Raw genomic sequence first — 15,656 nt, forward strand, 5'->3', positions numbered from 1 at the left:
TCCTTTTCTGTAAAGTGAGGTCTGTAGTACCTACCCTACCCCACCTTCCAGGTTGTTATGAGAACAAAATGAGAGAATTTTAAGAATATTTATAAATCTTTCTGTGGCAAGATTTGAACCCAGGTCCTTTGCAACTCCTATTTTGCCTTTGCCTTCAAAGCCAAGTTTAAAACCATCCAAGAAAAAAAAATTCTCCTATGGAAGCTATACCCGTTCAGTTAGACAGTCAGCCAGCAAGTACTATGCCAGGCACTGTGCTAAATGCTAGAGATGCAAAGGCCCATGGTCCCTGCCTAGGAGGAGCTCACAGTCTAATGGGGGATCCGTTTATCTATATCATGTTTCTATATAACCAAAGAATTATGCCAAAGTATAATCAAAGCATGATGTAGTGCAAAGTACACTGACCACCTCTCAAGTGGAACTGAGTCCTGCAACAACTTACATAATTCAGGGTGATGATTAAGTAAATCAATTCATTTCTCTGGGTCTTAGTTTCTTCTTGTATGAAATAGGAAATGATAGTTAGAATAGGTGACCTCCAAAGTCCTTTCCAGATCTGAAATTCCATGATTTTAAACATTATTTTCCTTTTTTTCCTGTATACATGGCTTGTTTGTACATTTTTGTTTGCATGTTGTCTCCCCTATTAGTTTGTGAGCTTCTTGAAGGTAGGGACTGTCTTTTGCCTTTTTTTTGTATCCCAGGGCTTAACACAGTGCCTATAGTACATAGTAGGCACTCATTGCTCAGTTGTTTCAGTTTTAATTGACTCTTTGTGACCCCTTTTGGGGTTTTCTTGGCAAATATTCCGGAGTGATTTATCACTTCCTTCCCAGCTCATTTTCTAGATAAGGAAAGTGGGGCAAATGGAGTTAAGTGATTTGCCCAGGATCATGACACAGCTAGTAAGTGTCAGAGGCCAAACTTGAACTCAGGAAAAAGTCTTCTTCACTCTAGGCCTAGCACTCTATCCACTGTGTCACCTAGCTCCCCCTATTTAGTAAACATGAAATAAATGTTTATTGACTAATTCCACTTAGGCCTTACTTAGTTTTCTCACCTAATATTTTATGGAAATGATCGTTTGGAGGCCTGGAAATATTATATTCAGTCAGTACCATTTACAGGCATCCAACTTCCTGACATTAAGCACCTGGGTTCAATTCTTGCTGTGTTGGGTACTGCTTCTTGTCCCTATAAGCTAGTCACTTTACTTCTGCAGGCCTGTCTTCTACATCTGTAAAATGAGGAACATGTACTAGACAATCTCAAAGGCCCCTACCAGTTTTAAATCTACAATCCTCGTATTCTGTAGTTTCACTCAAACCAAATGATCAATTTAATATTTAATAATAGAGGGGCAGCTAGTTGGCGCAGTGGATAGAACACCGGCCCTGGATTCAGGAGGACCTGAGTTCAAATCAGACCTCAGACACTTTACATACTTACTAGCTGTGTGACCCTGGGCAAGTCACTTAACCCCAAATTGCCTCACTTAAAAAACAAACAAATATGTAATAATAGCTAGAATTTATATAGCTCTTTAATGTTTGCATAGTGCTTTACAAATATCCCATTTCATCTTCACAACAATCATGGGAGGTAGGTGGTCTATTATCCCCATTTTACAGATAAGAAAACTGAAGCAGACAATGTTTCAGTGACTTTCCCAGGGCCACACAGCTAGCAAGTTCCTGAGGACAAACTTGAACTCAGGTCTTCCTGTCTCCAAGTCTAATGCTCTATCCACTTCATCACCTACCTGCCCAAACAAAATTGTCTAATTCAAGCATAGTGTAGTAATTATTTCTATAACTTGTGATCTATCATTCATTCCACCCACTAAGCATTTATTATTGTTATATGCTATGTGCTAGGCATTGTGTTAGATACTGAACATGCACAGTTTTAAATTTGAAACACAAAGAACATCATTTGGAAATTCCAGGTTTGTGACTGACCTCATGTTCTCTAGAAATCATTTTCAGTAGCTCTCTAATTTAGATTGGCTTTTAATTTCTTTGGCTAAAGGCAAGTGTTACAATGAAGAGATCCTGAAAAATTAAAATGTGCAAATAGTTGTTTTGTTTTGTTTTTAATAAAAATTTTAACCAATGCAATTAGTCTCTATAATCAAAAAGTAACTTTGCATCCTGTAAGAGTGTTAAGATACCAGTGCTGAATGACACTCTATAGAAGGTCAGTAGTAAGCAGTTTTTGAAAAACAGAAGCTTTGTGTATATACTACTGTACTAAGGTGACCTAGAATCTAGTCTCTAGATATCCACTTAACTTTTTCTAAGGGGAGATGAGGGGGCAGCTAGATCTTATAGTGGATAAAACACCTGCCCTGGATTCAGGAGGACCTGAGTTCAAATTTGGATTCAGATACTTGACAGTTACTAGCTGCGAGACTCTGGGCAAGTCACTTAACCCTCATTTACCTGTCCCCCCAGAAAAAAAACCCTAACAACTGATTTCTGCCATAGTCAATTTTTTTCATCCTTGTCAAGTAATCATATGTGTGTGTGTATAAAATTTTACCTCTAACTATAATAACAGCTAAAACATAGCACTTTGGGATTTGCAATGCAGTTTATAGCTATATTATCCTATTTGAGCCCCATAACAACTCAGTAAAGTGAAGTCAATTAGGTGGTACACTGAATCTGGAGTCAGGAAGACATGAGTTCGAATTCAGCCTCAGACATTGGCCATGTGACTCTGGGCAAGTCACTTGACCTCTCTGTGCCTTAGTATCCTCATCTATAAAATGGGGGTACTTAGCACAATCTCCTAGGGGAAGTGTAAGGGTAGGGCTGTTGTAAGAATAAAATGAGATAATAGTCGTAAAGTACTTTGCCAAAATTTAAATTGCTATATAAATGCTCACTATTATTAACTACTAAAGAGGTAATTATTTCTCTGAGAATGAAACCCTGGTTTTTTCAAAGGACTAGTTGAGATAGCCTTACTTCTTTTTTTTTTTCTTTTTTTTTTAATTAATAAAGTATTTTATTTTTTTCCCATTACATGTAAAGATAGTTCTCAACTTTTGTTTATACAAGCTCTCCAATTTCAGATTTTTTCTCCCTCCCTCCCCCCTCCCCTAGACAGCAGGCAATCTGATATAGGTTATATATATATATATATATATATATATATATATATATATATATATATATATATATATATATATATATATATATATATATATATATACACACACACACACACATAATAACATCAAACATTTCTGCATATTAGTCATGTTATAAGAGAAAAATCAGAGCAATGACAACAAACCTCAAAATAGATAAACATCAGCACCAAAAACAAAAGAAGTAGTATGGTTCATTCAGCATCTATACTCCACAGTTCTTTTTTTTCCTGGATTTGGAGATCCTCTTCCATCATGAGTCCCCTGGAACTCTTTTGTACCATTGCATTGGTGAGAAGAATCTAGTCTATCACAGTAGATCAACACACAATGTTGATGATACTGTGTACAATGTTCTTCTGGTTCTGCTCATCTCACTCATCATCAGCCCATGCAAGACCCTCCAGGTTTCTCCGAACTCCTCCTGCTCATCATTTCTTACAGCACAATAGTATTCCATTGTATTCATATACCACAACTTGTCTAGCCATTCCCCAATTGATGGGCACCCCCTCAACTTCCAATTCCTTGCCACCACAAAAAGAACAGCTATAAATATTTTTGCACATGTGGGTCCCTTTCCCCTTTCCATGTTTTCTTTGGGAAAAAGACCCAAAAGTGGTATTGCTGGGTCAAAGGATATGCACAGCTTTATCGCCCTTTGGGCATAATTCCAAATTGCTCTCCAGAATGGCTGGATCAGTTCACAGCTCCACCAACAATGCATTAGTGTTCCAATTTTTCCACAGCTTCTCCAACATTTATTATTTTCCTTTTTTGTCATTTTAGCCAATCTGATAGGTGTCAGGTGGTACCTCAGAGTTGTTTTAATTTGCATCTCTCTAATCATTAGAGATTTGGAGCGTTTTTTCATATGGGAATAGATAGCTTTGGTTTCTTCATCAGAAAACTGCCTGTTCATATCCTTTGACCATTTCTCAATTGGGGAATGACTTGGATTCTTATAAATTTGATTTAGTTCCCTATATATTTTAGAAATGAGGCCTTTATCAGAAGTACTGGCCATAAAAATTGTTTCCCAGCTTTCTGCCTCCCTTCTAATTTTGGATGCATTGTTTCTGTTTGTACAAAAATTTTTTAATTTAATGTAATCAAAATCATCCATTTTGCATTTTATAATATATTCCATCTCTTGTTTGGTCATAAACTGTTTTCCTTTCCAAAGATCTGATAGGTAGACTGTTCCTTTCTCTCCTAATTTACCTATGGTATCACCTCTTATGTCTAAATCATGTATCCATTTTGACCTTATTTTAGTATAAGGTGTCAGATGTTGGTCTATGCCTAATTTCTGCCATACTATCTTCCAGTTTTCCCAGCAGTTTTTGTCAAATACTGAGTTCCTATCCCAGAAGCTGGAGTCTTTGGGTTTATCAAACACTACATTACTAGTGTCATTTACTACTGCGTTTCCTGTGCCTAGCCTAGTCCATTGATCTACCACTCTATTTTTTAGCCAGTACCAGATAGTTTTGATGACTGCCGCTTTATAGTAAAGCTCTCCAGGTTTGGTACCGCTAACCCTTCTTCCTGTGAATTTTTTTTCATTATTTCCCTGGATAGTCTTGATTTTTTGTTTTTCCAGATGAATTTTGTTGTTATTTTTTCTAGCTGTTTAAATATTTTTTAGGTAGTCTGATTAGTATGGTACTGAATAAGTAAATTAATTTAGGCAGTATTGCCATTTTTACTATATTAGCTCTGCCTATCCATGAACAACTGATATCTTTCCAATTATTTAGATCTGATTTGATTTGTGTGAAGAGTGTTTGGTAGTTGTGTTCATAGAGTTCCTGGGTTTGTCTTGGCAAGTAGACTCCCAAATATTTTATATTATCTACCGTTACTTTAAATGGAATTTCTCTTTCTGTCTCTTGCTGCTGGACTTTGTTGGTCATGTATAGAAATGCAGATGATTTATGTGGATTTATTTTATATTAGCCTTTCTTCTAATGCTGACTTTTACTAATGATGAGTTTTTAAAATAGTATTTTGTATATTACTTTCAGATTTGCAAAACACTTTGTTTTCTCATTTTAGTACTGCATATGCCCCAAATTACTGGTATAATTTAGCAAAGAAGCTTAGTTTTTCTTAACTTGGATATTATTACTGTAAATGGTCTATTACAGATGTAGGAACAGTAATATGTGTTCAGTATATAAAATGTGCCCTGTATTCCAGGGCACATGGCATTAATGCCCATAACAAAACAATTAGCAAACCTGTTAATGAATGTCCTGTTTCTCTTTCTACCATCATTTCAGATTGCTGAGTTCTTTAAACAACACGATTTATCTCTTCTGACACTGGTTGATTTCTATTCTCTGAAGCTTTTTCTTTTTTCAGATCAACTAAAATAGTATTGAAAGCTGATGATGATCTCGATGGCCTAATTAATGAAATCTTTGAAGAGCCCTGTTTTGACAGAAACCCTATTGTGAGTAGAGTCCCAGGAACATAGTTATTTTTCCTTCTGTATTTCAGAATATATTTAGAATATTCAAAGCATTTGAAGATACAAGAGACTATACATATTCAGTTGAGTAAAGAGCACGGACTTCAGAATCAAAGGACCTCCATTCAGACCCTGGCTTTATTACATTTCACCTGTGTAACCTGGGACAATTTAATTAATCTCTCTGACTCTCAGTTTTTTTCATATGACTTATAAAGTCCCTTACAACTCTCTAAGCCCTGTGAGCTTGCATTTAATTATTTTTAAAAAGCATTATTATTTTGACTATAAGTGACAAAAGGAATTTGGAAACTTAGATTTTCTGTTCATTAGGTGTTGTTAGCAATAATTAGAAACCAGGAGTGCTTTCAGTGCCAATAATGATCTCATTGATCATCAAAGCCATTGAGCTAATAAAATCTAAGGTTCTTCAGGACAGGGCTGTTTCACTTTTTGTCCTCATATCCTTAGTGCCTAGCACAGGGCCATATACATTATTGTGTACTTAATAGTAGTAAGTACCCAATAATAAACAGTGTAAATTATGGAATTGAATCTGCACCTATTTGCAGAAAGTTGTTTGATCTCAAAAACCACAACCTGTACAATTGTGCATAAGTCCAGTTGGTAACATACAGCAGTATTACAGTTGTTCTAAGAATTTACCTAATATGTACGTGTTAGTGGTTAGAACAAAAATGAGGAAAATAAGAAAAATCCAAATTTAAAAAAAAAAACACAAAACTTAGAACCACATGCTGAAGGGCAAAAGGAGGGTAAACAAGATCAACCCACAGAACCCACATACAGACTGTGTTCTTAGAGAGTTATAATGCCATTTCAGTTGTCTTTTATCAGCCAGCTTGAAAATGGGCTGAAACAGGAAGCATTGACCAAAGACTCTGGGGAAAGAAACAAAAACAAAAGTGAAATGCTCTCAAGGAGCTTACATTTGATTAGGGAAGACAGCATGTACATAATTAAGTGCATACCAAAAAATTCAAGGTAAATGCCTATGGAAGGGTTGGGCTCTAGCAGCTGGAGGGAGCAAGAAGTTTCATGCTGTTGTTACTTGGTAGTCTAGTGAAGACTTGGACCCCCCCTCGTGGAGTAATGTCTTTAAAATTATGCAGTTATCCCAAAAAAATATTGTAAACTAATTCATGAACTCTTGGGTTAAAAATCGCTGCTCCCCAACAAGTGGTTATCCAGCCTCACCTTAAAGATCTCTTGTGACAGGTAATCCCACACTACCCACCTATTGAGGCAACACATCACTGTCAGAGTCAGAGTCCATACCTCCTGGCTTCTATTGTGTGTCACCTTAGTGCCTCAATTTGACAATATAGATATTACCTAAGATAAATATGTGGGATGGTCTTATGGTTACAGATTGTGATGAGAGGTAGCAGAAAGGAAGGGTTGGTGGGGAGAGCTATACATAGGGGCCACAAATATTCCTGAGAAGAGGAGACATAATTCCTAAGTGCTTGATAATATATTTCTGTATCTCAGCTCAAATGAGATTGTTTTTGTAGAGTGCTAAACACAATACCTGGCACAAAATGGTACTGTATAAATGCTTATTCCTTCCTCTTTCCCCTTCTTAGAGCCACTTGGCCAACAGCATAAGCATGAGCCCAGAGATTAGAGAAAATGTGGTCCTAGACAGAAGTGGTGACCCTACCATCCATTCACATAAATCATGCTCCCCAAACAAAAAAGGGAGATTGAAACACTCGCACCAGGGGGAAAAATTCTTTTCACTTCAAATAAGAAGTTTACTTCTGGAAGGAGGGAAAGAAAAGGCAAAGAGATATTTTTGTCTTTGTTTAGTTTGTTGTCACACCAGGCAAAGTAAAGGCCTGTCTGCAGAATTAATTCTACCATGTCCCTTTCTCTTCATCTCTTTTTGGCAGAGAGCCTGCTTCCTGGTTGGTACATGTTATACAGTATCACATGCATAGTTAACACTTAATAAATGTTAGTTAATGATGAGGATGTTATGTAACCATATAGGAACTACTCTATAGTTGTAACTAAGTATATCTACATTTTCCCTGAATTTCTATTGGCTAAGAATTTCATTTGATTAAAATTAATATTACTGAAATTAACCAGGAGTCGGCTAGTTTATTTTTGGTTCAGGTAAGTACTACTCACATACCTTACAAATGAGTCTGATTTTTTTTCTCTTCTATTGAATTTTTCCAGAATGGTGTTTTAAACAGCAGGTTCTTCATATTAAATCATTAAACTGAAGTATTAACAGAAGAGTTAGAAAGTGACTCTAAATCTTCACATGTTAATAATAGGAATATATCATTTTCCTAGACTGAAAGTCAGCAGGGTGATTTACAAAGTCATTAGGGAGTTCTGCTTCTCCATGTTTGCTGCCTCTCAAGGATTTGGTCATTGTTTTTATTCCAGAAACTTTAAAATGATCACATTCAAATTTTTTGTTGAGGCTGTTTGGATTTTTTTTTTTAACTTTTTCTTACAAAATAAAGTAGAACCTGAGTTTTGCTGTTATAGTTCTCTAAAGCTGTCCTTTCTCTTTTATTGTTTTGGGGGTTTTTTTACAGAAATTAAAATCTAAATCCTCAAATCACACATCTGTCAGAGCTTCCATTCAAGTACTTGGCAAAAGGTAAGTTGAGATTTAGTGAATTAAACACACTAGTGAGCAAAAGTTAGGAATGCGGTGTAGTCATTCTTTGTTACCATTTAGACCACATTGACATTAAATAATAAAGCATTACTTTTCAGGAGAAGAACCAAGAGCAATATCTTATAATAGGCCAATGGCTTGTGACCCCATAGTGTAAAGGAAGTTTCTATATTGGAGATTATTGCTATTGTAAATAATCTGCCACATGAAAAAGCATGTGAACAGTTGCTCAGAATGAATGTTCTGTTATATTCTCCAGGGTTTGGTTTTTCCCCTCATATTATTTGGCAAACACTATTTTTCTGTGACTCATTTTAACTCCTTGAGTGTTCCAGAATGTGCAGGTTACATCCAATAAAGCAGAGCTCATGATCATGAATAAATATCTCCTTTCCTGAAACAATCAGCTTATGGAAAAGAACATTTTGATTACCAAAACATAGCTTTTTAATTGTAATTCATATTTCTCACATTTGTTAATCACATTTAGATGCAGTCCAGTATATGTTGGAGGAAGCTCTGCTCCATGTGGTATAGGAACAAATACTTCCCAGAGGTAGGAAATTTGAAATAACTGGTACTTTATTATAATTTATAATTATATAATTATAATTATATAATTATAATTATGATACGCTGCTTTTAAAGTTTTTAGTGTCTAGCATCATTTTTAGTGTCTAGCATGACAGTGTAATAAATGTGACAGATAATTTTGTTTTATAATGCCTGGTACATTTTCTGTAGCTAACCTCAAAATACTTTACAGAAGCGACTCCTTGGAGCTTTGTTGATTCCATTGTTTGTTGATTTGTTTAAGGGGTAAAAAGGCTAGCATCCCAGAGGGTTAGATCATTCAGCATTTCTTTATTTTTCTTAGCTCGTTTGCCTAAATACCATCTGGTCTCATTGTTGTGTCTACCATTTCTCCTTTGAGAATAATTTCTACTTGTTTGTAATTGCCTTAAAAACTACTTGAAAAAATAAAAAAAATTTTTCAAAACTACTTGAAAAAAATAAAGAAGTCTAAGCATCTATAAATCTTTTTCTAATACTGAATTTAAATTTTAGCTGGTAGTACACATACCTTACCTCTTCTGTAGCTGTTACCATTTATTTTTTTGTGATTCAATTCAAAAGCCAAAGAACAGAGCCTTAAAAGTATGTAAAAGCAGTGGGCATTGACAGACTTCAAACTTAGAGATTTTAAGGTCCTGGAAAAGGTGCTGTAACTTTGAATCTCACTTTCTCTTAGAAATAGTATTATAGGGGCAGCTGGGTGGCGCAGTGGATGGAGCACCGGCCCTGGATTCAGGAGTTCCTGAGTTCAAATCCGGCCTCAGACACTTGACACTTGCTGGCTGTGTGACCCTGGGCAAGTCACTTAACCCCATTGCCCCATTTAAAAAAAAAAAAAGAAATAGTATTATAAGGGGGTTACATTCCTGATCAAAGGCCTTACTGTTCAACTTTTTCTAAAATGACTCTAAATATCATATTTAATCAACAGTGACAATATACTTGCACAGTATAAAGTTTTCTATACCAAACGATCATAGCAGTATAGAAACCAATCACAAAAAATTATACAAAATAAGATGTACCAAATTCTTATCTTCTTAATTCCTGCCTTTTCTTCAATGCAACAAAAATCATTGCATTTTAGCCATTCATGGAATTAGAGGGTGGGCATCTATGGGTCAGTTGGAATGAATATCTCTGATAAGATTCTGGGTACTTTAAACATTTGTCTTATGGCCCTTTAGTCTTTGGGATCTGATCCCTGGCAAAATTCAAAACATATTTAAAAGATTGCTAGTAAGTATATAAGAAAGGAAACAGTGATCTTAGAAGGTCAGCATGGATTCATCAGGGAATAAATCATATCAGACTAACTTCATTTCCTGTTTGACAGGGTTACTGGTAGGCTAGGAATATGCTATATAGTTAATAGAACTAGATATCGCTAGTCCAAATTTCAGCAGATCATCTGGCAGAGTCTTATGCTATCTTTTTGAACATCACTTTCTAACAGCCATCTAGAAATAGAATGAGTTGATAAATAGTAGGTAGCAGGTTTTCTTTCAGTGGAAGTTTTCAAGAGAAGGCTGGATGATTACTCATTAGGCATATTGTTGAAGGGATTTTTGTAAGGTACAGATTGGACCAAGAATACATCTGAGTTTTATAGAGATCAAGTTTTTAGTCTTTCTGTGTTTGAAAGACTTCTTGCTTTCTTGAGCTGTTAATTCACCAATACCAAAAGCCTTACCTAACACCCTGATTTTAAAATTTATGAACTAAGATATTCTTTCACTGAATTTTCCATTCTTTTTATCACTGTTACTGCTTCACAACATCCTCCCAAAAAACCCCAGAAAACCACAAATTCATTCTAAGTTTAGCCTCAGCTTCAAAAAGTACAAGTCTTTTCCTCCCAGCCACAAGTCATAAGATTATAGATACTTATTCCCCATCATTTTGTTAATAAGGAAACCAAGCCCAGGATAATTAAATAACTTTCCCAGGGTTACATAGTAGTAAGGATCAGAGGCAGGATTTGAATCCAGGTTTTTTGACCCCAAAGCCAATACTTTTTCCGTTCTTCTCAATGTAAAATCAAAAGCATATTGTTGACTTCTGGATCATGTTAGCAACAAGATGGAAGACTAAATGGTTTCTCCAATCCTCATGACCTCTCAAACCTCTCTAAAACAAATTATGCATCAAAGATGAAGCAACATCAGCTATCTTTATGGACACCCAGAATCCTTAAGAAGGTTTTAAAAAAAAAGACACAAATTAATGCTCACTGACCCCAGACTCAATCAGCAGTCTTCCCCCACCACCCATGCTACCAGCAACAAGGCTGCATAGCCAAGGAACCCAGCACATTGCTAGAGGCTTGCTGCAAACCCCAGCACCAGACTCTAGTCACCACACCCTCTTTCCAGTGCCATGGAGATCCTGGTTTTCAGGCTGTAGAAATTTGCTGGTGTGGTTTCAAACAGCCAGTCAGCAGGCAGCAGCCCACCAGGAGCAAAAGCCTTCTGGGAAGCAGCATTGCAAAACTTTTAATTGCTGGTTTGCGAGGGTGGACAACCCCATAGCACCAAGCATGACTGATCTCTGAACCAGACCAAAGAACTGAGGAACAGAGAGAGTGGGACAGGATGTCAGGACAGACTATCACTGGTGGTGCTTTGTGGGTGTTGTGCTTTACGGCACTGGCTGATACCTGAGGGAAAGAGCACAGTATCAAGATAGAGCCAGTTTTCACCACCTAGAAGTCATTTGGTCCAGAGCCCTGGGGTAATAAACCATGCCCAGTGTGGGAGTATACTGGGACACTTTGAAATCCAGCTCCCCCAAGGAAACCATTATCAGAGGGAACAGTCAGTGAAAGAAGAGGAGAAAATCTGGAAGATGGGGGTGAATTTAAACTACCAAAGATCTCAGGAAGAAGAAAAACCAAAGACTCTGAACATATAAACAGATAAATCAATAAGAAAACAATAGAAGGAAATTAACAACAGAAGGCCTCTAGATGTTGTAAATGAGTTCAGATATCTATAAATTAATACTACAAAACAAAGGGAAGTTATCCAACACTTGATGAGACAGAAGACCCTGTAGAATGTGAGAATATAGAACTACAATACACTGTTCAGGAATGGTTCAAAAGAGAAATGAGAATTAAGAGAGCAGAATTTTTGGCCTTGCACAGCAAAAATAATGGACACTGTAGAAGAACTAGAATCTACACTGGCAATACTCACCAAAGAAACAAGAGAGAGAACAATAGATAGGGAATGCAAATATACATGAGTAAAAGTCTAGAAGAAGAGAAGCAAAAAACAATAACATTAAAAAGAAAGCATGCTCACTACTCAAGCAAAACACTGCTCTTAAAGACAGAATGCATAGACACAACCCAGGAATCCTAGGTTTCCCAGAAGAACACAACAGTACAAAAAAAAAATTAACACTATAATACAGAATAACAGAAGAGGACTACCTTGAACTGTTCTGGACATAAAAAATTAAATGACAATTGAAATCACCTCAAAAAAATATCCAAGGATGCAAATTCTGAGATAGAGTGGTTAAATTTAACAATTCAATTCAGAAACAAATTCTGCTTGTCATCTGGAGAAATACCTTCATATACAAAAGAAAGGAAATTCAATAACTCAAGTCTATTGTGTTCCACCAGAAAATGTAGGAGAAAATGGAATAATGTATTCCAGAACAGTAGAGCTCAGGATACCACCCAGAGTGACCTACCCTGCAAATCTAACCTTAAACAAACATGAAAAAAAGATGGATATTCATTACTGAAGAGGCATTTAAAATATTTTTGGGAGAAAAAGAAGACCTGAAGAGATTATTTGGTTCTGAAACACCCCCCCCCAAAAAAAAAGGAGTGAAGAATTGCAGCAGCCTAGAATAGTAGCAACAACAGACATCATCAGACAAAACAGTAATAACTTCTTTTTAAATGTACACAAGGAGAAAAGGATGAAGATGGAATTCCTGTGGAGGGTAACACTGAAAAGGTAGGCCCTAGAGCATTATGGTGGTGCTCCTACTGGTGAATCATTGTGGATTCTTTTGTTTAGTTTGTGGGATTGCCTTACTATATAGGAGAGTACGTGGGGGATTGAGGAAGGGGAAGCAGAAAGGAATGTGTGATGTCCCAGAGTCAAATCTAGGCCTAGCAGTGAGGGGAAAGTGACCCTATGGTCTCAGAAAGAAAAGAGCTTACAGGGGAGTGGGTAAAGAGGAGATGGGGAGGATTGAAAAAGGAAGAAGGAAACTTTGCTTTGATGATGGGAATGGGTTCCACTGATAAACGAAGAGATGGTCTATGAAGTAAGCTGGGGCACCTTGTACTTGATACAGCCTAGGGAATTTGGTGTTTGAAAAGTCCACTTGTAAGAGAAGTTGGAACTCGTAAGAGTATCTGGCACCAAGGGCATTGGAAAAGCATGGACAGGGCAGCTAGGTGTCACAGTGGATAAAGCACTAGCCCTGAATTCAGGAAGACCTGAGTTCAAATCCGACCTCAGACACCTGACACTTACTAGCTGTGTGACCCTAGGCAAGTCACTTAACCCCAATTGCCTCACCAAAAAAAAAAAAGGAAAAGCATGGACACAGAAGATTTTGAGGCAAATGGAGAAAAAAGGTAACGAGGGAAAAAGGGATAGATAGATCAGTGATGGACTGCATAATCTGGAACACAGGGAGAATTAGTGTCTTCTCTGACATCTGCAATAATTGACATTATTCTGGGGGTGAGACACAGTGAAAAGGGGGAATGTATGGGACAAAATCTACAGGACAATGGCAAGAACCTCCTAGAGGGAAAAGCCTACAATGGATATTTTGGAGCTTTTGATTGGACGTTTATAGAGGTCATAATCAGAGAATGAGAGTTTAGAGTATCTAGAAAGAGAGGATGGATAATAAAGAGAATAAGAAAACATTCTTGGAAAGGATGTGAAAATATTAACTTTAAAAAACTAATAAACAAGTGAAACAAGTGAAGAGATGAAGGATGAGTCTACTTGACTAACTGGGGGGAGGGGGAGATTCTATGACCAGATAAAAGCAGAAGGAAAAAAAAAAAACCACCAAGGGAAATGGGTAACAAATGAGAGGAAGAGATCAGGGATGAGGGGAAGAGAGGCAGCCATAATAGGACCACCTTAAAAATAATAATATAAAGTAATTTAACACACAAAGTACTGTGTTTACAGCAGAGGAGGGAAAATTCACAACTTGAAAAAAATATTAGACACAAATGAAGGAAAATATAAACCTAACTCGTAATTTTAATGGCAAATGTATTAAACAATCCAATAAAAAATCTCAAAATGACAGATTAGATAAGAAAACAAAACCTTACAATCTGTTGCTTTTAAGAAATAACATTTAGAAAACAAAGACATACACAAAATAAAACTGAGGATGGAAAAAAATAATTGACTATACATCAAATGAATCCAAAAAATTAGGCATTACAATCAGGCACTGCTATCTGACAAAGCAAACACAAATATTCAAAAACTAAAAAGGATAAACAAAGAAATTGTATCACTCTGAAAAGAGCCATAGACAGTAAACCAATAAGCTCCAAATGCCTTAGCCTCCAAATTCATAAAGGACAACATCTGAGCCTACAAGAAGACATGGACAGTAATGTCATAGTGGCAGGATACTCAATATTTTTCCCTCAGTTGTCAGTAAGTAATAAACAAAAGGCGAAATGTGTGACTGAATAAACTGCTGGAGAAATTAGAGTTTAAAAACTTATGATGGGGGGGCAGCTAGGTGGCACAGTGGATAAAGCACTGGCCTTGGATTCAGGAGGACCTGAGTTCAAATCCGGCCTCAGACACTTGACACTTACTAGCTGTGTGACCCTGGGCAAGTCACTTAACCCCAATTGCCCCACCAAAAAAAAAAACTTATGATGAAGTGAGTAGAACTGCAATATTGTACTATGATCAACCATGAATGACGTGGCTATTCTCAGCAATACAGTGATCCCAAACAATTCCAAAGGACTTATGGTGAAAAATGCTATCCACCTCCAGAGAAAGAATTGATAGAGTCTGAATGCAGATCAAAGCATGCTTTCTTTACTTTATATTTCTTGATTTTTTTTTTTGCTCTGTTTTCTATCACCACTTGGCCAGTAATGGAACCTCCTTTCATGGCTACATATGCATAATCTATATCAAATTGCTTGCCTTCTCAAAGAGAGAGAAGGGGAGTGAGAGAAAATGTGGAGCTTAGAATTTTTAAAATATGAATATTAATTGTTTTTACATGTAATTGGAAAAAATAAAATTTTTTAAATAATAAAAACTTAAGGTATCTTCTAAATGAGACAGCAAATGAATATATATATATATATATATATATTTCTCATCACCACATGTAACTTTAACAAATTGACCATGTGCTAGGGAACAGAGATATTTCAAACAAATGTAAAAAGGCAGATATAGTCACCATATCCTATAGAAAACATGCAATAAAGATAGCAGTTAGTTTAGGTACCACAAACAAAAGATACAGGCCCAAATGGAGATTTAACAATGAAATCCCAAATAATTATTGGGTCGAACAAATCAAAGAAACAGTTACCATGTATAGAAAATTTAAATGGTGAAACATCATACGAAAATTTCTAGGATAAAACTTAACGCAGTCATCAGGGAGAAAGATCATATCCTTAAAAACACTTTAACAAAATAGTGAAGATTGATTAACTGGATATTCATTTTTAAATTAACCAAGAAATCAAAAATAAGCCCAAAAGAAGAGATATT

At 36.3% G+C, this 15,656-nt stretch overlaps 1 protein-coding gene across 1 annotated transcript in view; it reads left to right on the forward strand.

The window, feature by feature from the left end:
* The window catches only part of CFAP418 (cilia and flagella associated protein 418), a 34,948-nt gene that overhangs the window by 1,761 nt on the left and 17,531 nt on the right, over positions 1 to 15,656 (forward strand). The window contains exons 2-4 of the mRNA XM_043978125.1: positions 5,534 to 5,624; positions 8,228 to 8,292; positions 8,804 to 8,869. Coding sequence (XP_043834060.1) covers positions 5,534 to 5,624; positions 8,228 to 8,292; positions 8,804 to 8,869 — 222 coding nt within the window. The remainder of the gene's footprint in view (positions 1 to 5,533; positions 5,625 to 8,227; positions 8,293 to 8,803; positions 8,870 to 15,656) is intronic.

This window comes from Dromiciops gliroides, chromosome 1, assembly GCF_019393635.1.
Source record: "Dromiciops gliroides isolate mDroGli1 chromosome 1, mDroGli1.pri, whole genome shotgun sequence".
NCBI lineage: Eukaryota > Metazoa > Chordata > Mammalia > Microbiotheria > Microbiotheriidae > Dromiciops > Dromiciops gliroides.